This window comes from Myotis nattereri, assembly GCF_964212035.1.
Source record: "Myotis nattereri genome assembly, chromosome: 8".
Taxonomy (NCBI): domain Eukaryota; kingdom Metazoa; phylum Chordata; class Mammalia; order Chiroptera; family Vespertilionidae; genus Myotis; species Myotis nattereri.
Window position 1 is genome coordinate 38,058,423 of NC_138083.1, and position 25,853 is coordinate 38,084,275.

Genomic DNA, 25,853 nt, shown 5'->3' on the forward strand with positions numbered 1-25,853 from the left:
ACATGCCCTTGACCGGAACCGAACCTGGGACCTTTCAGTCCGCAGGCCGACGCTCTATCCACTGAGCCAAACCGGCCAGGGCCCTCCAGCATTTTTGTATTTTTCTTTTTAATTTTATTACACAATCTATTTTTAAAAGTTAACATACAAAAGTGCATTCTCACTGTAAATCTATACTATGCTGACAGAGAAGTCCCCCTGTGTACCTCCACCCATTCTCCTACCCAACCTGAGGGCGACCACAGCTGCTGCCGGCTGAGCTCTTTCTTGACCTCTGGCTCTGTGTTTAAAATACTGAAATAGACGGTGTTCTTTTAGACTTTCTTTCCTTCCTATGTTTACTTGACTCTGTGATCTTTGATTTTTATAATAAGCACCTCAGGCAGAAGAAAACCCTAAAACATCCAGCATTTTAAAACAACAGTCTGTGTTTGTGCTCCAGAAACTGTGCATATAATATAATCCCATCTTTATTTAAAAAAAACACAAACATATATATATATATATATATATATATATAGAGAGAGAGAGAGAGAGAGAGAGAGAGAGAGAGAGAGAGAGAGAGAATGCAACGTCTGAGCACAGAGGCCCAAAAAGATACAAACTATGAAAAATAACTTTTCTGAAGATACAAACCAAACTGCTCGTTTGAATCGGGGGCCAGACCGAGGGAGGGGGTGAGGGGAGGGTTCTTCTCTTCTCTTACATGTGGCTGTTGTCACTTCTGTTATCTTTTTGGAGAATGCATTCAAACTTCAAAAAGTACAGAAAGGAATGCAGTGAACCCCTCCCCAGTTCTCCTGCCCAAGGCAACCCTCGTGCAGCCAGAATCTGCCTAACCATCCTCAGAGGTATGCCAGGCACGCCTTTATGTGTTTTTGTAATGCTAGTTTTGCTTCACTGAGCTCCTAGTACCTTTTTAATTAAAAAATTCACATATACAGCCCTAGCCGGTTTGGTTCAGAGGATAGTGTAGGTCTGTGGACTGAAGGGTCCCAGGCTGAGTCAGGTCAAGGGCACATGCCCGGGTTGCAGGCTCAATCCCCAGTAGGGGGAGTGTGGGAGGCAGCCGATCAGTGATTCTCATCACTGATGTTTCTCTCTCTCTCCTTCCCTCTCCCTCTCTCTTCCTCTCTGAAATCAATAAAAATGTATTTTTTTTAAAAAAATGCATTTATACATATACATTTCAATGTCTGTGTGCATACAAATAGAAAAACTATACTGGGAGTACATATATCTCTCACCCAAGCAGTAATTTGGTAATTAGAGTAATTCCCTCTGAATATTGAATTACAGGTGAATTTTTTCTCCTTACAGGCTTGCACTTTCCCATCTTTCTCTACTAAGCATATTTTACCTGTTGGGTGGAAGGGGAAAGTTCACAGTAAAATGTTTTCAAAACATACTTTCCCCAAGAAAAGTCACTGAACACCTTCCAACAGGCAGACAGGGGGCTCTGAGTGGCTAGAACCTCACCAGAAGGTAAGGGCAGTGGGCAGATCAGAGGGGCTGAAGCAGCAAACCTTTTCAGGGCCAAAGTGGTCCCTTTGCCGGTTGGAACTGCCCCTTCCCCATCTCATCTAAGCCATCTGGGCTCCCACACTGCTCTGCGGCTCTGGAGGGACAACAAGGCAGCCTCACAGAGCACAACCTTCCTCCCCTCTGCAGGGCAGCAGCTGGCCAGGCAGCCTGGGGGTTGTGATGTCCCTCAAGGAGCCAGGGCCTGTCAGAGCCCCACTGTGGAGCCCGCAGGGGCAGATGTTCTGGCCCTGGGCCTTGGGAGGGTGAACAGGGCAGTGCTTGGGTATTAACAGGAATGCCAGTCCCACTGCCAGACCCCAAGGGCACACTCTCTGACCTGGCACATAGCAGGGTTTCCCCGCCCACCAGCAATTCAGGAGGCCGCCTCTGAGCAGCCAGGGTGGTGCCTCTGAATATTCTTGGTCCAACAACGGCTCTTAGAAGCATGAGCTCTGTTCTCCTTGTTCTGCAGGAGACTAGTGGAGCGTGTCTCCACCCTCCAGCCCACACAGAGGCTGCCTGAGCACAGGTCTGGAGGGGCCCCCTGCCCTCTAACACCTTCCATGCTTCCATGTTGCCAGGGAACAAAGACCAACCTTCAAGGAATAAAATGAACCTTCTGCCAAAACAGCTGGGTAGATTTTCACCAAACTTGGAGGGGATGTTTGGAAAGGTCTCACTGAAAACACAGACTGTGCTGTGTGAACAAAATTTATTCTGAAGGGAGGGGGCCGGGGCCTGAGGTGGGGGTGCCTCTCGAAGACTGAGGCTGTCTTCATCCAGGGGGCTGAAGCAGCTGGACAGAGAGGCGTGTGGCTCCTGGCTGGAGGAGACCACTGGTGGGGTGGGGGTTGGGGGGCTGAAGGAAACCGTGGTGCAGGCATGAGCCCCAAATCAAAAGTCACTGGGACAGAGGCTGCCAACGGCTGGTGCTGATTCCCAATGTAACCACTCCTTCCTCGGGCAGCTCGCAGTTAGGCACACGGAGCTCCTTCCAGAGACGCAGGAACACACCACTGAACGAAGGTAAAGGCTTCTCCAGACATTACCCTGTGGGTAATGATCCGACGGTGGGTATTTACCGAGTCCCTAGTCCCTGCCTAGGGCTTTACCTGCTCATCTCCATTAATTCTCACAAACACCTCTGAGGAGGGATTGATATTCCTATTTTATAAGTGGACAGTTACATGATTTGTACAGCATTACAGTTATTTGCAAATAAGTGACAACGTCAGAATTCAAACTCAGGCCCCTGTGACTCCAAGTTCATGTTTGCCACGTACCACACAGACCAGAGCTAGGCTGCATCAGATGACAATGCCAGCAGAACTGAGATGTGACCCCAGGTAATCTGACCCCTTCAGAGTGGGATTGGGTACAAGATGCCCGTGCCAGTTGGGGGTACTCCGTGGAATGAGCGCCTCTCTGGAGGTTCTGAGAACACAGGAGAGTCTGGCAAGGCCCCTGGATGGGGTTAAGGAGGGCAGGGGCATCACTGTGAGAGTAAGGGTGGCTTTGGGAAGCAGAGAGCCTTGTTATCCCCCCCGCCCCCCCAGTCCTGTCTGTATACATCAAGTCTGCTCCTGGGTGTATACCCAAGAGAACTGAAAACATATATTCACACAAAAACCTGTACACAGTGTTCATAGCAGTATTATTCATAACAGCCAAAAAGGAGAAATAACCCAAATGTCCATCAACTGATAAGTGGATAGACAAAATGTGCTATATCCATACAATGGGTTATTATTCGGTCATAAAAAAGAATGAAATACTGATACATGCTTCAACATAGATAAACCTTGAAAACATCATGTTAAGTGAAAGGAACCAGTCACTAAAGCTCACATATTTCATGATTCCAGTTGTGTGAAATTTCCAGAACAGGCAAGTCCATAGAGACAGAAAGTAGATTAGTGGTCGCCATGGGCTGGAGGGAAAGGGGAATAGGGCATGACTGCTAACAGCTACAGAGGTTCTTTGGGGGCAATGGAATGTTCTGGAATTGCACAATATTATGAATATATTTTAAAACACTGAATTGTACACTTTAAAATAGTGACTTTTATCATATGTGGATTACACTGCAATATAAAAATTACCAAGAAGATTACCAATTATAAAATGGGACAGCACTACGTACACTATGTACACTGGGAGCTGTCAACAGTGACACTGGCTTTCTTCCTAAAATACAAGAAGGGAGGATGCTACTGATGAGGGAGAGGCTGGTGTTATGATTCTTGAACTGCAGCCCAGCTGGACAACAGCGCTACCACAGAGCATGGCTAGAGCTGGCCACCCTCCCCTTCCCCAAGCGGAGAGCAATATCCATGGCAACCACATCAGCCCAGGCCAGGGGCTCCTGTTCCCAGCCACCGGGTGACAGCATCGCCACAGCAACCTGTCAGGATGGCAAAGGCAGATTTTGATAATGCTCTGGCGGAAGAATTGCTAAGGGACCCTTGTCTCCATAGAAACCATGTCAGGAGCAGAGGGAGGAAGGAGGGGGCAATCAGCAAACAAACACAGGGCCACGTCTCCTAGATCCTGAGACACATCAGGAGGGGCTAGACCAGCTTTGCTGACATCACCTTCAAAAAGGCAGTAAACCAGTGTTTCCTGAGCGCCTACTGTGTGTCAAGCACCACAATGGACCCTTTACATGCTTGACTGCATTTAAAATTTCACAAATAATAATCAAATACATTCTTATCGTTAAAGAACAAACCAACCCTAACTACAGGACTAATGGCATAAAAGCAAAAATTATTGTCCACCCTACTCCCACCCTTTCTAATTCTTCAGTTCAGTGGGTTTTTCTCCAGACTTTTGTTCTGCATTTGCATATATATATATATATGTATATATATATGCATGCTTCAACGCCAGTTTGTTTTGTATGGCTTTTCAAAATAATTAGTGGGATTGTACAATATGTATACTTCTATAACTTTCTTCTCCTGCTTAACTATGTACCTTAGTGATCGTTCCATGTCAATACATACAGTTACATAGTTGGCCCTTGAAGAACAAAGGGTGAGGGGTACCAACTTGCTCCCATTCAACTGAAAATCCACATATAATTTTTGACTTCCCCTGAAATCTTCATTTACCTTTTTTTTTTTAATTTTTTTAAAAATATATTTTATTGATTTTTTACAGAGAGGAAGGGAGAGAGATAGAGAGTTAGAAACGTCGATGAGAGAGAAACATCGATCAGCTGCTTCTGCACATCCCCCACTGGGGAAGTGCCTGCAACCCAGGTACATGCCCTTGACCGGAATCGAACCTGGGACCTTTCAGTCCGCAGGCCGACGCTCTATCCGCTGAGCCAAACCGGCTTTGGCACCCCCCGAAATCTTAACTACTAATAGCCTACTGTTGATCAGAAGCCTTACCAATAACAGAAATCATCGATGAACACATATATTGTATGTTATATGTATCATATACTGTATTCTTACAATAACAAAAGCTAGAGAAAAATATTATCAAGAAAACCATAAGGGAGAGAAAATATACTTACAGTATTTATTGAAAAAAATCATGTATAAATGGACCTGAGCCATTCAAATCTGTGTTGTTCAAAGGTCAACTGTAACATCTACCTTATTTATTTTTATTGTGGCAAAGTATACATAATATAAGATTTACCATTTTAACGGTTGTATCTGTTTTGTTGTGATAAAATATACATAACATACACATTTTCAGTCATTTTCAAGTGCACAATTCAGTAGCATTCAGTACCTTCACATTATACTGAATTCACCACCATTCACCTCCAGAGCCTTTTTATCTTTCCAAACTGAAACTCTGTACCCACTAAACACTAACCCCCACTCCCTTTCCCTCCAGCCCCTGGTAACCAGCATTCTACTTTCTGTCTCTATGAATCTGACCACCCTAAATATCTCATATAAGTGGAATAATATTTGTCCTTTTGAGTATGACTTATTTTACTTACCATCATTTCTTTAAAGTTCATCCATGTCGTAGCCTGTATCAGAATTTCCTCCCTTCTTACGGCTGACAAATACTCCATTGTATGAATACACTATATTTTTCCCGTCCACAGACATCTGGGTTGCTTATTCCTTTCAGCTATTGTGAATAATGCTGCTATGAACACAGGTACAAAAATCTGTTTGTGTCCCTGCTTTCAATTCTTGGCTATATATCCAGAAGTGGAATTGCTGGCTTATTTGGTAAATCTATGTTTAACTTATTCAGGAACTGCCACACTACCTTATTCTTTTTAACTTCTTCATATTGTTCTATGGTTACCCAAATCTTATTTTTTTAAATATATTTTATTGATTCTTTTACAGAGAAGAGGGGAGAGGGATAGAGAGTAAGAAACATTGATGAGAGAGAAACATTGATCAGCTGCCTCTGCACACTCCCTACTGGGGATGTGCCTGCAACCAAGGTACATGCCCTTGACCGGAATCGAACCTGGGGCCCTTCAGTCCGCAGGCCGATGCTCTATCCACTGAGCCAAACCAGTTAGGGCTACCCCAATCTTATTAATAATCATAAGCAATCTCGTAAACTGGTTATTGTTATTGTCCTGATGTCACAGAAGAAGAACTGAGACTTAGAAGCCTCAGCCACATGGCTGCCAAGGAAAGGCTGGGTGAACTCAGGCAGGCTGCTGTCCCTCTCGGGGCCTCAGTTTCCTCTCCGCCACAATAGGAACAGTCTGACCCTCAAGGTACTTTCTCAAATTGTCTCCCCTTTTCACTACCAAGGATGGCAGCAATGAGATGTGTGAAGATGATGCCCTGTATTCTGGGCCAGGCCTTGGGAGGCAGGAGACCGCCTGAGAGAGGGGCCTCCCACCCAGCCCTGGAGAGGGGCAGGGCCATAGAGCAGCCCGTAGCAGCAAATGCCCCGTCTGCACATCAACAAGCTGTTGGCACATCACACCAACACGCTCTGTGAATAGGGCAGCTGAAGGGCGGCTCAGGGCTGTGGTGTCTCAGTACCCCTGGAATGCTGGCATGCCTGCCCTCAGGGAAGGTGAGGAGTGTGCCCCAGAACAATGTATGATCCTCGGGTACCTCATGAGCAGCCAGACAGCTGAGGCCCAGCCGCACCTCTGGAGCCAGAAGCTGCCTGGAACACAGACCCTTGGCATCTGGAGGATTCCAGCCCTCAGGGGTCACTTAGGCTGATGGCTTCCAATCTTCCTTCCGCAGAGCCCACTGGGCCCTGTGTGACCTTGAGGACATCCATCCCTCTCTCAGGGGCTGTTTCCTCATCTATAAAATGGGTAAGATCATAACCTCATTGGGCCTTTATGCAAATTGTTAAGATAAAGTGTCCAGCATGGTGCCTAACAGGAGGAGGAAGAAAGGACATGCCAGGGGGAAAGGCTGGCATGATCAAAGACAGAGAAGCTGGTGTCTGGGGGTCATATTCAGGAAGTGTCCAGTGTCCCTATCTCTATGACACACGGGGCCGAGGCCCAGCCCCGCACTGAGTGGCAGAGCCTGGCAGTCCCTGAAACATGTGCACATACGCTATTCCAGCCCGTGCTCACAATGCCTTGGGCATTATTGTCCCACCTGATGTATGAGGAAACTAAGGCAGCGGGCCAGCCCGTGCTGGGCATGGCTGCATGTTTTCTCAGTTGATCCCCCCACAGGTGTGGTTCTGTGATGAATGACTGTCTCCTTCATTAGTCTGTGGGCTCCTTGAAGATAGGAACCGAATGTCTTTCACTCACCACTGTGTCCTTAGTGGCCAGCACATAGTGTACACAGTAGGTGCTCAGAAGACGTGTGCTGGAGGAACAAGTGAATAAACAACTCTGCCAGGGAGGCCTAACTGTGCAGAGACACTGGCTGGATGGGGCTGACACCAGCCTGCACCCCCCACCTGGCCCTCACCAGGACAGACGGGTCCTCACCTCTCGTGGCCGCTCCAGCTCCGTCTGCAGCACCTGCTTAGCCAGCTCGGTCTCGATGAGCCGCTGTCGAAGCTCCTCATTCTCCTCCTCCAGGCGCACCCGCTTCTTCTCCACCACCTCGAGCTCCTTATGCAGCCGCACGGAGATGTCCTTAGAGACCTGAGCAAGGGTAGGTGATGAGCAGAGCATGGGCATGCTCAGGGGTCATCCCGTCTGGGCTACAGAGCAACCCCAGAGCAGGCAGCTTCTCTCATTACCCCCACTTAGCAGATGAGGAAACGGAGGCACAGAGAGGTTAAGGAACTCACCAAGGTTCACACAGCCAGGAAGTAGTAGAACTAAAACCCAAACCCAGGCCCGCCATGTTCCTTATGTCCATGTCACAGTTCAGCCCCCAGAAAGCTCTAAAGGCTCTTCCTGTTCTTAGGAATACCTTTTCGTTTACCCAGGGCTCCTAATGCTTCCAAAAGTCTCTCCTAGCCACCCTCTTGCCAATTCTCACAAGAGCCTGTGGCTGGCACCAGAAATTCATTTTAAAGAAAAAGGAAACTCAGAGCAAGATGGGCAGCCCCAGAGCCATTTACATCCCATCTCTGCCAGGGACCAACATGCCATCCTGGGGAATCTTTCCCCACTCTGTGCCTCAGTCTTCTTAAATACAAGCTGGGTACAACAATAATAGACCGACCGCACAGGCCCCACAGGAGGACTAGATCAGCTATTGCACAAAGGCTTGGCCCGCTGCCTCCACAGTGAGCGCGGGGTGAACGGTGGCTGCTGCTTCGAAAAACAAGCCCAGAAACGGGCAGGGCTCGGGGGAGGTCACTCTGTGACGCCCAGGACTTATTCCCAATCATCTGGGATATAGAGCATGCCTCAAATGACAAGGCCTGGGCAGGTGTCCACGTCATCCCTGCAGAAAGGAGTTACCAGAGCTGCAAACTCTAATCCTGGCTCCAGGACTCTGCAGCAACAGCACCCATTTCCTCGAGGACACCCTCTGACCTGTGCCCTGCTGGCCGGGGGTGAGAGGCCAGGAAAGGGGACCTCTGGGAATGAGGAGGGCCCTTTTGAGTTCATAAACTACAACCAGCCCTGAGTGGCCTGGGCACTACCACTGGTTGAATACCTACTGTGTGCCAGCTTCATTCATCTTCACCCCAATTCGAGCCCCATTTTACTGACAAGGAATGTGAGGCTTAGCATGCAAGTGACCTGCTCAGGTCACATAAAGCTATTGTGGGCTGAGCTCGGGGGAGCCCCAGGCATTTGGTTGAGGGGCCAGCATGGCCAGGCCTCCACAAGGGGTACAATGTCTTTGCCAGCAAGAGTGAGGTGGATAGCCCAGCTCCCATGCCTGCCAGGCTCGGAAATGACCATGGCACCTCCTCCCTGCCGGAAGGGAAGAGGGCCCTCCCTGGCTCTGCCCTCCGCCTGGGCCCAGGCCCAGCTCGGCACAGACCCCTTGGCAGTGTGCAAAGCAGGCCAGGAAAAACAACGGCCAGAAAGGAAATTCAGCACGCTCTTCCCCTCCCTCCGGTGCCCACTGCCTCTCTCTGTCCCTGAAGATCTCCAAAGACAGCCAGAAGCTGGCCCATGAGAATCCTCCACAGCCTTTCTAGGCCACCAAGCTTTCTTCATCCACAGAGTGGAGTGAGCAATCCTCACTATCAGAACCAGGACTGTGCTAGATTCTAATCTAGCCTGATCCCAGCACTCACTGAGTGTGTGACTCAGGACAAGTTAGTTAACCATTCAAAGTCTCAGTTTGGTTATCAGTAAAAGGGGGTTGATTTAGGCTAGTCATGACAGCTATTGTGAGAAATAAATGATATCGTGCTTGGGCTGGTGGCTGGAACACAGTAGGTGCTCAAAAAATAGAATTTTCAATACATTGTCAAAATTACCGCTATACCCTGGTACACTGATTTTATCTGATTAGGCCCTATACTCCACAGCCTCCCTTTTAAGTCTGATGGCAGGGTTTTTGCTGGAAATGTTCAGCCCCAGGCTCCTGGCTATGGGCCCCAGTTTTGGACTGTTAGGGCATCCAGTGAACTCCTGTCCTAATCACGACTTCATTCATTCACTCACTCATTCATTCATCCTGCTGAGGCCTGGGGGCAGGAGTGGTGGGACAAAGGTCAAGGCCCCAGACCACGCCTGAGCTCCTTAACATCTCTGTGCCCCAGCAGTGGCACAGGGTCTGGCACACACTAAATGCCTAATAAATCTTTATTGGATAACCAAACAAATCCAAGGCTACACCAAGCAAGCAAAGATGGAGGAGGATGAAGGAGTGAACAACTGAAATCTGGGAGCTGCACCTGCCCTAGCTTGGCTGGGGATACTCCCCCACCCACCCACCCCACCCACGGTTCAGGGAGGGCTCTGTCCCTGGTTGTGGACCAGGGCTCCTCTCCATCTGGTGGTTTGTTCTGTCCCCACCATGGCCTCAACCTGAGGAGGTGACCGGCTCTTCATCAAGAAGTCACGATCCATGTGGGTTCCTGGATCCTCTTGGGTTCCTGAGTGACTCTATAGATTTTGTCCTTTCCATGAGTCCCCAGTTGTATTCTGCTCTATTCCCCACGGGATCCCCTTCCAAATGTGCTCCCCCCTCCCCTGCCCCTTGAGGGATGCTATGTTGAAAAGCCCAATCCCAGGCAGCTTACAGAATTCCAATGTGGACACAGGAGCCCTTAAATCTCAGATCCCAGAGCCCCAATGACAGCCTAGGGGAGCAAAGAGCACCCCGGCCTAAAGGGCAGGAGCCTGGTGGCCTATGCCTGTCTCCTCCCCTCTGGGGTCTCAGTGGTCCTGGGCCCCCTCGGCTCTCACAGGTGATTATAAAATCAGCTGTCACTTCCTGAGCACCCATCATGGGCCTGTCATCCCCTTCGGAAGGGCTTTACTAGTCCTACTCTGAGGCTCAGAAAGGAAAGGTCCCTTGTCCAAGGTCACACAGCTAGGAAGCTACAGACCACGATGTTAAATGAGATGAGTCAACTCTGGAGTCTTACTCTTACCCTGACCCTGCTGTTGGCCTGGAGCTGGATGACACATTTTACTAATAACAACAATGAGAATACCAACAGTAAGCCCGACATTGGGCTCACACTGTCAGGTCCTCATAGGATCCCACCTGCCAGTCTCATTTGATCGGCTCCTCATCCTCCTGACTCCTCCCATGGTAAGGGGCTGAGATACTGTGGAGGCGAAGCAGCTGCAGCTTCCGGAAACCAGGGCAAATTCCCAAAGCACAAACAAATGCCCTCAGTCATGAGGTCACTGTTTACAGCACTGGGACCTGGCTCCTGCCAAACACAACCAGCAGCCTCCAGGCCACAGCAGCCCTGCTTGCTGGCTGGGCTCGATGACTGGCCCATCTGCCCTCAGCTCATGGGCCTCAGGGTGTCTTGGTCATTCTGAATCTTCAGGGAGGATGGGAACTCTCACTAAGGAAGTCCCCTGCAGGGCTCTGTGTGACTAAATTCTCCCAGGAGCCCTGGGAGGATGGGAATGTCACCCCCATTTTGCACATGAAAAAACTGAGGCAGCTGCCTGGGTCCATCGAGGAAATTAAAACCAAAGCCAGAACTTCTTCTCCAGCAACATCTGTTGCTAAGAAAGGAAACACTATACTGGTGGGTCTTGGGCCTCCCACAGGAGTCCCTCAGGTGGAAATTTAGACCTCGGATTTAGAAACCTGACACTCTGCATGGGCTTCCCAGGCTCTGAGGGTGGGCCCCGAGAATCTGCATTGTGAGCAAGCCTTCCAGGTGATTCTTGTCCAGCCAGGGCGGGTGAAATTCTGGCCTTTTCTTCCCCACGCTTGCCCCAGCCACTTGTCCTATGCATTCAAGCCTTAAAATTCTCAACAACTCCACCACAACCAACATTTGCTCAATTTGCTGAGTATCCAGAGCCAACCTTTGTGCATAGCATTCTCTTCACTTGAGTTATTTCATTTTATCCTCACAAAAACCTCTACAAATAGGGACCGGTTTTATCTCCATTTTCCACATGGGGAAACTGAGGCACAGAGACGTGAAGAAGCTTTCCCAAGGCCACACAGCAAACAACAGGCGGAGCAGGTCTCTGGCGCCTGACCCTGACCTCCTCATGCCAGGCAATGTTCCCACTAAGATTCTGTGGGTCCTGTCAGCTGTGAGGACCAGCAGAGAGTGAGAGAGCCTGGCAGGGGAGGAAGAGCTGGGTGTGGGTGTGAGTGTGGGTGTGGGTGTGGGTGTGGGTGTGGGTGTGGGTGTGGGAGAGAAGAAGGGCAACCCAGGCCTGGGGTTTCATTCATGACGTCCTCACCAATAACCTACCTGTTCAATAAAAGCACTGGAGCTGCAAAAGCCCTGAAGATTCGGTTGATCTAAGCCCTACATTTAACAGAAGCGGAAACGGAAGCCCCAAGACCCAAGAGGTGGGGGCCAGTTAGGGCACTGGCCAAAGAGGTGGCAGAGCAAGTCACAGAGTCCCCCTGGATACCTTCCTGGGCAGCCCCGGACCCTTCCCACCTGGGTCCATCAGCTTTCCCAGGAGATGCAAGGGAAGTCAGGATTTGAGGACCTTAAAAACACCCCACAACGTCCCCAGCACATGGGGCGAAGTGAGGTGGCCAGAGGCGTCCAGCCCAGGCCTGTTCCGATGAGCTCAGAGCTCCGGTTGCAGGGGCTGGGAGCGGAGGGAGGGAGGGGGCAAGGCCAATGCTGATTGGCTAGTTCAAATCCCAACAGAAGGGGCTGCTCCCCTCCCCTCGGCCGACTGCAGAGCCCCCCTCTCACCACTGTGGTGTGTGCTCACTCGGGCTGCTCTCAGCTCCTCCCACAGAGGCCCTGGCAACCCAGCTAGCCTGCTCCCAGCCCGAGATCCTCTACCCTTCCTCATCTCTCTAAGGCTGACTTTCCGTCTCGGCCTGAAATCAACTACCTGGGTCCAAACTCAGCTTCCTGTGAGTTTCCCGGGCTCCTCCTCACCCCACACGCTCCCAATCCAGTGCCTGGCACTTGAACATTTGGGTCACCATTTGTCCCAGAGCTGCCCTCTCAGGTAGAGGTGCACTCTGGACTCAGAGACATAACTTTTCTGAGATCAGTTTCCTTACCATCATCCCTTTGTGCACATAAGACAACAGCTGCAGAAGCCTGCATGGGGCTGGCAGTCACTGGTCACCTCCCCTGCCCTTCCAGGGACCCCTTTCTCCAGCATTCCTCCTTTACCTCCTGATTCATGCCCCCGCTCCCTCAGGCCTCGGCTCAGATGCCACCCCTGCAGGAAGACTCCCCAGGTACCCCTCTCCCTGTTCCTACATCCCCCTGGTCACACTGGACTGAGTTCTGAGAGCAGGGAGCCGAGTCCTCCCTCCACCAAGTTCTCAGCCCCTGACCAGGGCTCACACAGGCAGGGTGGCCCTCTCCTCTGGTGGCCCTCTCCTCTGGAGGCCCCAGCTGCCAGCCTCCATCCCATCCTACTCCTGCTCACCGAGGCGGAGGGAGGAGGTTAGGCAGAGGTATAGGAGGCTGAAGAGCAGGAGCTCTGCTACATACACACTGAGGACAGGTACTTCCTTTCTCTGAGCCGCACTCTCCCCATCAGGAAAATGAGGGTAGTAATAACAACTAACATCTGGGGGTGCTTATAGTGACTTTTCACCCACGTTATTTCACTAACCCTCACAGATCCCTATGAGGCAGGGGCTGCCGTTACACCAGTCTTTCAGATGAGGAAACTGAAACTCAGGTGACTTGCTCAACATCACAATTAGGCCCTATGAGAGGCAAGATTTAAACCAGCCTGATCCGACTCCAGGCCTTCACTACTTTCCATTAATTAGTGCAATAAAGAAACTGTGCACCATGGAACTGTGCACCGACAAGTTGGAGCCCACCATCAGGTTGTGTGGTTGCTATTCAAACAGTACTAGTAGCTGCTGTTAGGAGGATTCATATTATATCACCATGGGATATCCCTGGTCAATGGCCTATCAGTTCACCAGGAATCCCCACTTTACAGATGAGAAAGTTGAGGCCCAGAGAAGTGATACAACTTGCCCAAGGACACACAAGGAGTGAGCTGCAGTCTGACCTGGGTCCTGATCAGGCGCATAGTCCCACCCCCAACAAGGGCACCTATGAGGCTTGGGGCAGGCCCTGGGCTTACCTTGACGTCCTGCTCCAGGCCTCGGATGAGCTCGCCGTCCACCTGGCCAGTCTGAGCAGCGCGGAGGCTGCGGCGCTCGGCCTTGCGCAGCCGGTACTGCAGGATGCGGCAGGTCTTGCTGGCCTGGTCCAGCTGCTGGCGCAATTCCTGTAGCTGGTACACGTCCTCCTCCATGTAGACGTCCCGCATCTCCAGCATCTCTGCTCGCAGCTCCTCGATCTCATCCTACAGGGAGAAGGGGCGATACGGTCACTGGGCCCTGTGCACGAGTACAGGCCACACCCAACTTGGTCCTAGGGACCTCGGGGGGCCTGGATATGGTACACTGAATAATGCCCCCTCCAAAAATTTCCATGTCCTAATTTCCAAAATCTATTCATATGTTACCTTACATGGCAAAAGAGATCTTGCTAATGTGATAAAGTTAAAGATTGGGAGATGTCCCTGGGTTATCTGGGTGGCTCAAGGTAATCACAAGGGTCCCTATAAGAGGGAGGCAAGGGGAGCAAAGTGGGAGAAGGCGATGTGACCATGGAAGCAGAGGGTGGAGTGATATGCTTTGAAGATGGAGGAATGGCCATTAACAAAGAATGCAGGCAGCCTCGGAAGCTGGAAAGAGGAAGGGTCTCTCTCCCCCAGAGCCTTCACAAGGAATGCAGCCCTGCCAAGGCCTTCTCTGAAACAGGAATATCTGAGCTGAAGCAAAAAGGAACAGCCATGCAAAGAGACAGCCAGGGAGAGATTACTCTAGGCAGCGGGAACAGTGTGTGCAAAGGCCCAGAGGCTGTAAAGAGTTCAGTGTGCCAAGATACAGCAAGGAGGCCAGAGTAGCGACAGGGGAAGTTGAAGCTGGAGAAACAGACAGGGATCAGCAATGCAGGAACTTGAAGGGCTGAGTAAAGATTTGGGTTTGGGTTTTAAGTGAATGGATGACCTCACTTCCTCAGGGCAGCTCCTGCCCACCTCTGTCAGCAGCTCCCAGATGTGCCTCACTTCCCCTTTGTCACCATGAGCACATCTGCAATTCTTTATTGAACAGTTTGTCTCCCAGAGACACTGTAAGTGTCTGGAGCAGTGGTTCTCAACCTTCCTCATGCCGCGACCCTTTAATACAGTTCCTCATGTTGTGGTGACCCCCAACCATAAAATTATTTTCGTTGCTACTTCATAACTGTAATTTTGCTACTGTTATGAATCATAATGTAAATATCTGATACACAGGATGTATTTTCATTGTTACAAATTGAACATAATTAAAGCATAGTGATTAATCACAAAAACAATATGTAATTATATATGTGTTTTCCGATGGTCTTAGGCGACCCCTGTGAAAGGGTTGTTCAACCCCCAAAGGGGTCGCGACCCACAAGTTGAGAACCACTGGTCTGGAGGGTCACCTCACTCCCTGATGTATCCTCCACAGCCAGCACAGGGCCTAACATCTTGCAGACTCCCAACAAATACTACCTGAATGAATGAATACATGTCTAGGTAGGTGAACAGCCACAAAAAGACATACCAATGTGAAACAAAGTGTAAGGGGATGAGTGGGAAGACCTAGCAGAATAAATGGATGATTATTATGTCTAATAACAAATGTGAAAACTGAGTCACAAATGGAATAATATCTGCTCTTAGTGATCGAATGGATTAAATAAGACTGTACACCAAAAAGAGAAACTGAGTCATGGAGGACGAATGATCTGCCAAAGGCATCCCTGAGGAGCCAGAGAAAGGACGGTGCTGATGGGAGGGGGGTGGCCAAGAAGGAAAACACAGCTCTGCAGGCCCTGGAAGGGGGCCAGTCTAGAGAACTAGGTTCACCAGCCCTCTGAGCCTCCCTGTCCCCAAAGAGAATGGGTGGCTCCCTCCGAGGGAATGGCCTAGGTTGTCCAGTGCCCCCTGAGACTGGGAGGGTGGATTTAATTCAGAGGCAGTTCTTAGGAAGAAAGCTCACTGAGGTTTTCACATCCGTCTGTTTGACTCATGGGACTCTTTCTCAAATGGTTCTCAACTCTGGAGAAGGCAGAGGGGGCAGGTATGTGCTTCTCCCAACCCTAACAGGCGTGGTCCTGTTCCCACTATCAAGTGAGGGTCAATCCTCACTTGCCACCACAGCCCCTCTCCTCTGGGCGGGTTGAGCAGCACCAGCTGCAGAGGAATAGTCACCTCACCAGGGTCCCCTCCCCCACCCCATGCACACACAGACTCACCACCACCACCACCAAGCCAAGTGGACAAAACTAAAAGTGGAAAGGAGGAAGCGGGACAGCCAATGATCACACCAATTAAAGAAATGAGGAAGTGAGGGGTCCACATGCCATTTCAGCTGACAGATTAAAGAAGCATAAAAGCAACAGCACTCAGTCGGCAAAATCTGCAGGCCGGCCGGCAAAATCCAAGCTAAACCAGCCTCCAGCTGGGCCTGTGTTCAAATCCTCATCCTGCTATTTACTAGCATCTCACTTCTTCTCTCTGCAGTCACACTGACAGGACCTGGTGATGGGGAGGTTGTGGGGGTCTGAACAGACCCAAAGCTGGGAATGTGCCAAGGGGAAGTACAGAGGACAGGCAGGCTCATGATGCTGGGCTACATTAACGAATATATGACATATAGATCATGGGAGGCGACATCCCTCAACAGAGGACCTTAGCCAGAGCACTGCAGTCATTCTGGGGGACCATTTATTTTTTTAAGTTTTAAATAACTGACTTTTCTATTTATAAAAGTAAACAGTGATCAGAGACAGTTTTGAAAATACACAAAATACAAATCACTCATAGTTTCTCCCTGGACCAACAACAGCATTAGCAACACTGGGGCACTTTTCAGAAATTCTCATGTCCCAACAGAGGCTTACTGAATCTGAAACTCCAGGGATGGGGCCCATAAGGGACTCTAATGCAGGGAGTTTTCTTTCAGTCTTTTTCCCTAAAAGGGCAAGAGTCATGTGTCTCAGCACCGCAAGTCCCTAGCCCAGGGCCTGACACAGAGCAGGGTCTCAGTAAGAATCTATTGAGTTAAGTGAATGAATGAATGAATGATCTTTCTCATGTGAGCAGCTGTCTCTTCGGGGCCTGCCCTTCACCACAGTCAATTTCTGAAAATGCAGGATGTTGCATTCATGCCAGCTCTCTCTCTCCATGGTGGCCAAGGGGGGCCCAAGCCCCTGGGGGCTTTTCCCAGCTGCAGGCAGAATGCCGTCAGCCCGTCCTGGCACGGCCCATGTGAGAGGGCAAGTCCACAAAGACTGGCTTGTGGCTGCAGAGGCTGGGTCTGCTGGGGCGTGGGCAGCAGAAGCTGGTGAATGCAGGACTTAGGCAGAGGCTGAGCTTTTGGGGCCTGAGATAGGGGATGGGACAAGGGGCTGCTGGGACAAGGGGAGGAGACCCAGGAGAACAGGATCCTGCTTTATTCCAGAGGTTCTAAGACCTCACTGAGCCTCCGAATCTCCTGGGGCTCTTGGGTCCTGCAGTCTGATCCCTGTCCCTGGAAAGCTCTCCAGTGACTGGCTGATCCAGTTAAGGGATTGGGAGGGTGGGATGGGGGTGGGGGGAACCCAAGCTTTCTAACTTCTTCAAAGACAGGTCAGTGGCCTTGCTGAGCCTCCCCAGCTCCTAGATCCCCCAATTGTGTGGAAAAGGGGAAGGAGGGGCCAAACTCTGTGGAACTCAACAGGCCTAGTGGCCACCCAACAAGGTTGTCTGAGTCCTCCAACATGGATGGGGAAACCCCAAACATCTTCCTCCACCACAGACAGGAAAAGGCCATGCTGTCCAGCAGTGCTGACCTCTGAGCCTGGAGGCCCCTAGTCCTCCCCCATCAGAAACGCCAGCCTACAGAAGCTGGGGAACGTTGCCCAGACCAAGCACAGCCTGCCAGCCCTCCACACCCATCCCATCTGGCCACTCCTTTCAGTTGACCTTTCTTTTAACCAGGACTGAGAATAGGGAGTGGAGGAGGGAGGATGAGGGATAGGAATGAGGCACCCACACTGATGCCAGGGAGTCAGCCCTTCCCTTTATAGAAAATGCTTATTTTGCTCTGATTACAGATGTGATACCTATTTATTGGGCAAAGTTTGAAAAAAAAGCAGATGGCTTTCTCTACCTTCCACTAGTTCCCACTGGCTTCTGCATTAGGTCCATGCCCTTTCCCCTGGAACCCACGCTGCCCCTGGTCTCCCACCCCCACTCCTGGTTTGCCCCTGACCTTGCATCTTCTGCCCCCCACCCACCCCGTCCAAATATGCCACGATTAAAAATAGCTACCAGCTATTATGCTGAGTGAAAGAAATCAGAGAAAGACAGGTACCCTGTGATGTCACTTATATGTGGACTCTATATAACAAAATAAATGAACAAATACAACAGAAACAGCTCAAATGCAGAGAACAAACTGATAGCTGCCAGAGGAGAGTGGGGTAGGGGGCTGGGTAAAAAAGGTGAAGGGATTCAGAAGTACATATTGGTAGTTACAAAACAGTCACTGGGATGTAAGACACAACAATGGGGATATAGTCCATAATATTGTAACAACCACATAGATGCCGGGTGGATACATGAAATATCGGAAGGATCACTTCGTAGGTTATATAACTGTCTAGCCACTATGTTGTACAACTGAAAGGAATGTAAAACAATATTAAATGTCAACTGCAATTGAAAAATAAAAACAGCTACCACCCATCGGGAAGCTCACTAACTATGAGGCCCCAGCCCAAGCACAGGATGTGCACAATCCTCCCACCAACTCTGTGAAATAGGTACTGAAAATGTCCCTGTTTTGCAGATGAGGAGACTGAGGCTCAGAAGTTTCCCAGAGCTGCTCAGGCAAGGGAGTGGTGCAGCTGGAATCCAAACAGGCCCTGTGGCCTTGGGCTGGGGCATCTTAACTGTGTTCTTCACCCAGGTTTGCTCGGGTGTTCCCTCTGCTAGAATGGTCTTTGCCAGGCTAACTCCTAAAAATGTCATTCTTCCAGAACATCCCCTCCCCTAATCTGATTCAACTCCCACACTCTGAACTCTATTTGTCTCTTGTGCTAACAGCTTTAAGTTGCATGTGCCTGTTTTCAAGTCAAGGTTTGGGGGAAGGGCAGGTGCCAGGTCTGACTTGCGTCTGGTCCCCAGCATTACTCAGCATGTGGTACAGGACACGCACACAACACTGTTTCCGAGTGGATGAATGAATGAAAGTATGAGTATGGCTTCTGCCTGGCCCAGTCTCTCTGCACAGCCCAGGGTGGTAGGCCCTCCTGATCCCAGCCCCCAGCCAGCTGCAGAGTCAGGGAGAGCCTGGGCTGGGCTCAGACCCCCATGACACCCCAGGAGAGGGTAGGGCAGGGTCTGTCTACCCAGGGGACCTCCTGCTCAGCCACCCACTCCCTGTCCACAAAGTGCATCTCTGTCCATCCTCCCAAATCCTCCCCCAACCCCGGTGATCTATGAAGTCAGCCTGCAGGAAGCAGCCTCTCCAAGGCAGACCGGCTCCCTGCAATGGCTTGGTTCCCAGGTATCCTGAGGGAATTCGCCAGGAAGAGTCTCTTGATACACGCTGGGCTGCAGGGCCAAACATGAGCTCACACTACTGCTAATAATAGCGAGAGCTTGCACAGGGCCTCACAGTTTATAGAGACATTCCATCTGAATCATCTCCTGGGTTCTCACAGAAACCCCGTGGACAGGCAGGACAGGAATCACCATCCCTGTTCTAGAGACGAAGAATGGGGAGAAACACAGGGAAAGTGGGCCATGCCCGAGGTCACCCACAGGGACCTCCAAGCAGGACTCAGAGAGCGAACTGCAGGCTCTTTTGTTTTCACCAGAATTCAGGAAGTCCATGAACTTGGATGGGAAGGGGAAAAAACAAATCACATCTTTATTTTCACTAACCTCTAACTAAAAATGACCATATCCTTCTATTCTGGACAAGCCACAGCTATATAAGCAGTACCTGTGGCTTTGCCACCAAGAGAAACCACCGGTATTTTCATATCACAAAGCAGTTGCTGCAAAGATGTCAAAATATCATTTACACGCATCAGGGCGTTAAAATCACAGTAGTAAGTTGACTTGTCACCAGATCTTATGAGTAAACAAACACACATATTACTATAGCATAATTTAAAAAATATACTCTGATAGCTGTATTTGGCTTCCTTTTTGCTTTAAGTATTTTTAAAACATTATTCTGAGAATTATTCTCAGCAGAGAGCTTAAGGCATGAAATCAGATGCGGCCTCTGTTCTCTCCAGAGCCGCCTGGTCTGCGGGGTCTGGGTCCCGACCCCAGCCCTGGCCTCCACCATCAGGCATCAAGCTGGAGAAGCAGAGCTCCGCTCACAAGCCATATTTTCGATGTGCCAGAAAAGAGTGCTTCTGTGGGAAACTTAGATCCATGTAAGATGATTCATCTTTGTACAACGAGGGCAGAAGGGCGAGGCTTAGATTTGGGGCCCACTGGAACGCTTGCAAGTGAGCCCAGAGGCACCAGCCTGATGGAACTGGTCTGTAGGAGTGGATGGTGAGTCTCCTGACCTGTGGGACTGGAGAGGAAAGTGACTAAACAGGGGGTCCCTCTCCAGAAAGACAGCAAGTGCCCATGGGTGGTTTGAACCCCTGAAACAACTCCCAGCTGACCCTGAGGGGAGAGGAGGTTCCTGAAGGCACAAGAGTCATCTCTTACCGGCCACCAGGGAGGGGATGTTCCAGAATAGAAGTCCCCTGGCTACCTCCTATCCTGGAATCAGCCCCCATACAGCTAAGGGTGGGCCATGGGAGTTACTGTTCACCTAGCTCCCCCAGGGAACTCTGGTAAGGGCCCTGCAGATCACATTCTAGAAACCCTGGTATTCAAGGCTCCAGGAACAGACATTTCAGCCTACGTAGCTCCCAGGGGACACTGCACTGCCTCGGCCTCCGTCCACTCTCTACCAGTCTCCTACCTCTTCACCCTCCACCTCAAATGCCACCTCCAACAAGAAACCTCCCAGCTGCCCCAGGGCACAGCTCTTCGGTATGAACAATTAGTGCATATCTATGGTAGGTCAGGTTCATCACCGAATCAATGGACTTAATCTCCATGACGGCCAGTTTGCACCCCACTAACTTGCTCTCCACACAGTGGAGGGATTTTTTTTAAAAACCACATTACTCTCCTGTTTAAAACCCTCCAATAATCACCCAAATATGGAAACAGCCCAAATGTCCCTCACCTGATGAATGGATAAACTGTGGTACATCTACATAATGGAATACTACTCAGCAATAAAAAAAGAATGAACTGCTGATACTGCAACAACATGGATGAAGCTCAAGTTCATCATGCGAAGTGATCAGGCGCAGTAGGCTGCATACTGTATGATTCCATTTATATGACATTCTAGAAAAGGCAAAACCATAGATCAGTGGTTGTCAGAGGCTGGGGGAAGTGGGGGGAGTGATTACAAAGGGGTACAGGGGAATTTTAGGGGGCAATGGAACTGTTCTATATCTTGATTGTGGTGGTTGTTACAGAACTGTATGCATTTGTCAAAACTCATTATGCAATATGTAAATTACCTAAACTGAAAGCCAACAAAAGCCTCTGCCCACCTCCCCATCTTTCTCTCCCCCCACTCCTCCTCTTGTTGGTTACATTCCAGCCACCTGGGGCTTCTCCAGAAGACGCCTGGCCTGTCCCACCTCTGAGCCTTTGCTCCTGCCATTCCCTCTCCCTGATTCCCTGCCCTGCACCCCCTCCATACCCCCCCTTCAAAGACCTCTCTAGGCCTATTGTGTCCATCTCAAAACTGTGTTTCTTTCATGAACTGTATCACAGGCTTATTTGTGATACTAATTATTTTACTTATTGGTCTGTTTGCTTATAAGGTGTGAGCCTCAGGAGGGGAGAGATTAGCACAGTGCCTGGCACACATAGGAACAGCTCAAGAAATAGCTTCTGAATGAATAACGGGCCCTAGGAGGGGAAGATTACCATTTCGGTCCACTTCCCTCCAGAACACCACTTCTAGTCAGCGCTACTGTGTCTAATTAAATTCTCTGATTCTGTAAAGTTAATGTCCATGGAGGCTTCAGACCCCAGTGGTGGGCCTCAAATCCCAGCCCACCAACTCCCAGGCTGCACCCCTGCCAGATTCCAAACCTTACCCAATGTACCCTCCCTAGGTTCTAGGGGCCTGACTGGGCAAACAGATCCAGATAGAATGACAGAGCAGAATGAAGGATCCAGAACCTTTGCTCTGTGGGACAGCAACCACTACATGGAGGAACAGGAGCCTCTGCCTGGCCCTTCTTCTCCCACACTGCCCTGGCCACCACAGTCCCTCCCTCGGGCCAAAGCCCAGACTGCCTGCCCATCTGCCACCCTGGCTCTGGACAGGACCACTCAGCCCAGCCCAGAAGGGCTGACCTACAGGGTGGGCCAGCAGGGGCCACAGGGGCAGCATGCCAGCCCCCCGAGAGGCAGGGCATCCATCTGCTGTCCCTTCTGCCCATCCCCCAGGGCCTGTCAAGGCTCCAGATGAGATCATCACACTTGGACCCCAAGGAGGGCAGAAGGCTCTGCAAACTCCACTTCCTCCCAGCTCAAAAGCAAAGACTCTGGACAAAGCGATAGGGCCAGGGGGACCTAAAGACTCTGTCCTTTCACAGACAGAGACACCGAGGCCTAGAGAGGGACTGGGATAATCCCATCGTCTCCCAGACGGTCCACAGTTGAGCAGGAAGGGACTCCGGGCTCCTGTCTCCCAGCCCAGAGCTCAATCCAGCTTCGCTTCCTTGGGTAGAAGCTGGGCTCTAGTTATGGGGGAGTCAAGAGTCAAAGGTCCTGAGGAGGGCCAGGATGCCAGCCAGGCCTTGCTGTGCCACACAATGCCCCTACTCCAGCTGGCACAGAGGCTGCCTGGTCCCAGTGACCTAGAGGGTCACAAGGGAAGATAAGGGTCCTAGACTTGCATCTCCAACACCAATAAGTAACGAGCAAGTTGCTCCCTGAGTGCTCCCCCTCTGCCAGCCACATGAAAGGCAGCACACGTTATCTCGTATCCCAGCCGGCTCCAACGGACGGATGAAGAACCGAGGTCAGAAGGGTCAACTATGTTGCCCAAGGTCACACAATAAGTCCAGTTTGAGTACTGATAAACTAGACTACGTAGTCTCGATGACGGAACAATAGTGACAATAATTATAGCTGATACTTTTGCACGGGCTTACCCTGTGCCAGACAACGGGCTAACCTCTAAATGGAGGTCCATTATCTTGTGCTCAACAACAGGCCTTTTGAGGGGGTGCTATTATTTTATGCCCATTTTACAGATAAACAAATGGAGGCTCAGGAAGACAAAGTCTCCACAGCCAGTCAGGAGAGAGCCCCCAGATCTGGCACAGCTCTGTGATGGACACTGCAGACACTCCCTCTGGTGGGAAGCTGTTCAAGCGAGTGTGCGTGGGTGTGTGGGTGGGTTGTGGTACGTTTATGGGTGTGCTGGGGGAAGGGGGGGGAGAGGCCCAGAGACTGGTGCCCACCAAGGTCACGCCTGGCTTGTCAATGCCCCATTCCAGGCTTTGCCAGAAAGAGCAGGGAGACATCTGCAGTCCCCGCTGCCTGGGTTTGGGGGGATGCTCACAGCCGAGGTGCCTGCCCATGTTCCTCCTGTCCTTTCTGTGTGGACAGGAAGGAAGGCAGCATTTAGATCTGGATGTTTTTAAAACATCCCCTAAACGGCCTCTGGGCTGCAGCCAAATCTCTGAGCAGGGAGAGGACAGGGCTCAGAGGTCTTTGGGGAGGGAAAGACACGGAAGGTCAAGGGAGTGGTCCTAGGCCCCACAGCCTGAGAAGCCAGCACACCCTCGCACATCACACCACTGAGCCTTTGCTCCTGCCATTCCCTCTGCTTGGCACACTGGAAAGAGCACGGAGACCCCAGTCCTTCTGCCTCTGGCCTCTTGCAGGCTGCGTGAGCCCTGGCAATCCCCTGGACCTCTCTGGGCCTCAGTTGATACCTATGTTACAGGAAGGGACTAAGTCCCACTCTGGTAAGGTCTCTGCCCTAGTGCAGAACAGCCGGGGGGAGGGACTGACATGAAACCTGTAATTACCCAATTAGTAACCCAATTACAGTTGAGATAAATGCCCCAAAGGAGCCCACAGGAAGCTCCTAGGTGTCTGACAGAGGAGCCTGGCCTGGAGCTGAATGCACACCATGGAGGAGGAAACCAAGGGAAGGGTGAGCGACCTAGCAAGTGCCAGGAACGGAGACCTGGGGTGCATGGAGCACCGGGAGCTTGGGTGGAGCAGGGTGAGGCTGAGGCAGGCAGGACCACACAGGCTGCTCAGGCACTTGGGCAGGGCCAAGGAGAGGTGCAGAGGGGAGAGGCTTGATGCAGTTGGCCCAGAAGATCCCAAGAGGATCTGGGCAAAACCAGGGAAAAGATGTTCAGCTGGTCCAGCCTGACTATGGGGCCCCAAACTGGTTTTCCACTGGAGCCGAGCTTCTCTCTGTGGCCCAGGCAATGGGAGATTATTCACCTCGGTCTTAGAACAAGGGCCTCCCCCGCCCACCCCCCCACCTCCCAAGGCGACCCTCCATTAGCAAAGGAGTATTCTGGGTTACAGTATTCCATTGCAGCACTGGCCTCAGCTGTTCCGAGAAGATTGGGAAGGGAGGGAAAAGGGGGAGACGAGGGAGAGATGTATTTGGGGAGGCACATAATGCAATTCAGCTCCGCACATACCTCCCGGGCCCCTGCTCCATCCCCAGACCCACAACCCAGAGCCAGACACACACTGCCATCAAGGATCCCGGGGCCACAGGCAATCAGAACCAAGCCTGCTAATGAGTGACGAGGGCAGATAGCTGTTGAGTCCTTATTACAAGCTGCTCCAGCAAATCCTTGTATATATGTGTTTTCTCATTCTATCTCCACAGCAACACTGCAGGGTCAGTGCTACCAGCATCTCCACTTTACAGAGGAGGAGACTGAGGCTCATAAAGGGAAGCTCACAGAGGAAAAGACCGAGCCAGGATTCAAACCAGTGCTCGTAACCACCGTGGACACTCGGGAAGGGCTGGCCTGCTGCTTCCACCTCCTCTGACTCACTGCCACTCCTCAGAAAGGCCAGCACTATCTGCTAAGAATGCAGACCCGTGGGTCTCCGGTGAAGGCCAGGGTCAGCCTGGCCCAGAACACCCCAGTGTCTCTGGCTCTTCCCCCATCCCAGCTCCAAGTTCCTCTGGCACCAGAGGGCAGAGAATGTGACCACAGATGAGGTCTTTCCTTTGGGGCACCAGAGAATGACTTTAGTAATAACCTTGGCTGCTGGTTCAGCCCCTGCCTGGAATCCTGGGAACTACCCCTGACCCAGAGGGCTCCCTCCCCTCCTCTGTGCCCAGGGAGGAGCTGGAAGTACCATATACCTGAACACTAATTCTCCTGAGTGCCCTGAAAAAAAAAAAGGATTGAATTCCCATTTTACACACAGGAAGACGGAAGCTTAATAAGGGGACTTACACATGAGATCATGCACCAGGAGTAGGTGACAAAGCAGATTTGGCCCCAGACCTGGCCCAAAGGTGGAATTTGTCCATGAGACCAAACAGCCTTCCTTCCCTCCCACCCTGAGCCTGTGCTCAGTACTATAGACACATGGAAAGAGGGCAGCTCCTAGCCTTGCTATAGGTCAATATGGCCCCCTTTCAGCAAGGTGTTCACAGTACCTCAGCTCAGCTCGACATCCAATGTCCTTCCCAACGGGCCCAACTCTGCTTTCCAGCCTCTCCCTCACCACTGCCCCCAGCCACCCTTCCCTCAGCTTTTCTGCTTTAAGCCTGCAGCCTGCCTACAGCTCACCTGCAGGCTCTGATCACTGTCTTTCATTCAATCCTGCAACAAATATTTAGTAAACACAAGTCCCTATGATGTGTCACACACTGTTACAGCAGCTGGACACAGAAACAGCCACTCAAGGCTAACTCTCCTGCTGTAATGCCTCCTCTTCCAGGAAGTCTTCCAGGCCGCTCCTCTGAGTGTCCACATCTCCTCTATCCTGGCCTCTTTCATTGGTTCCCAGGCAGAACCAGGCATGTTTTAGGGATGGAGGAACATGGCTCTCCATAGCCTCCAGCAAAGAGAGAGGGGAAGAAGGAGGGAGACAAGGGCAAGCAGGAAATCCTGAGATTAGAAGGGAGTTGCCCCTGGGCAATGTTTCTCCTGTGGGCAGGCCTAAAGATTGCTCCATT

General features: G+C 50.9%; 1 protein-coding gene across 1 annotated transcript in view; it reads right to left on the reverse strand.

The window, feature by feature from the left end:
- Window positions 1-25,853, reverse strand: part of MTCL2 (microtubule crosslinking factor 2) — a gene marked incomplete at its 5' end in the record, with an annotated part of 60,530 nt that overhangs the window by 28,043 nt on the left and 6,634 nt on the right. Inside the window, 2 exons of the mRNA XM_081097088.1 lie at window positions 7,445-7,603; window positions 13,616-13,840. Of these exons, the coding sequence (XP_080953214.1) occupies window positions 7,445-7,603; window positions 13,616-13,840 (384 nt within the window). The remainder of the gene's footprint in view (window positions 1-7,444; window positions 7,604-13,615; window positions 13,841-25,853) is intronic.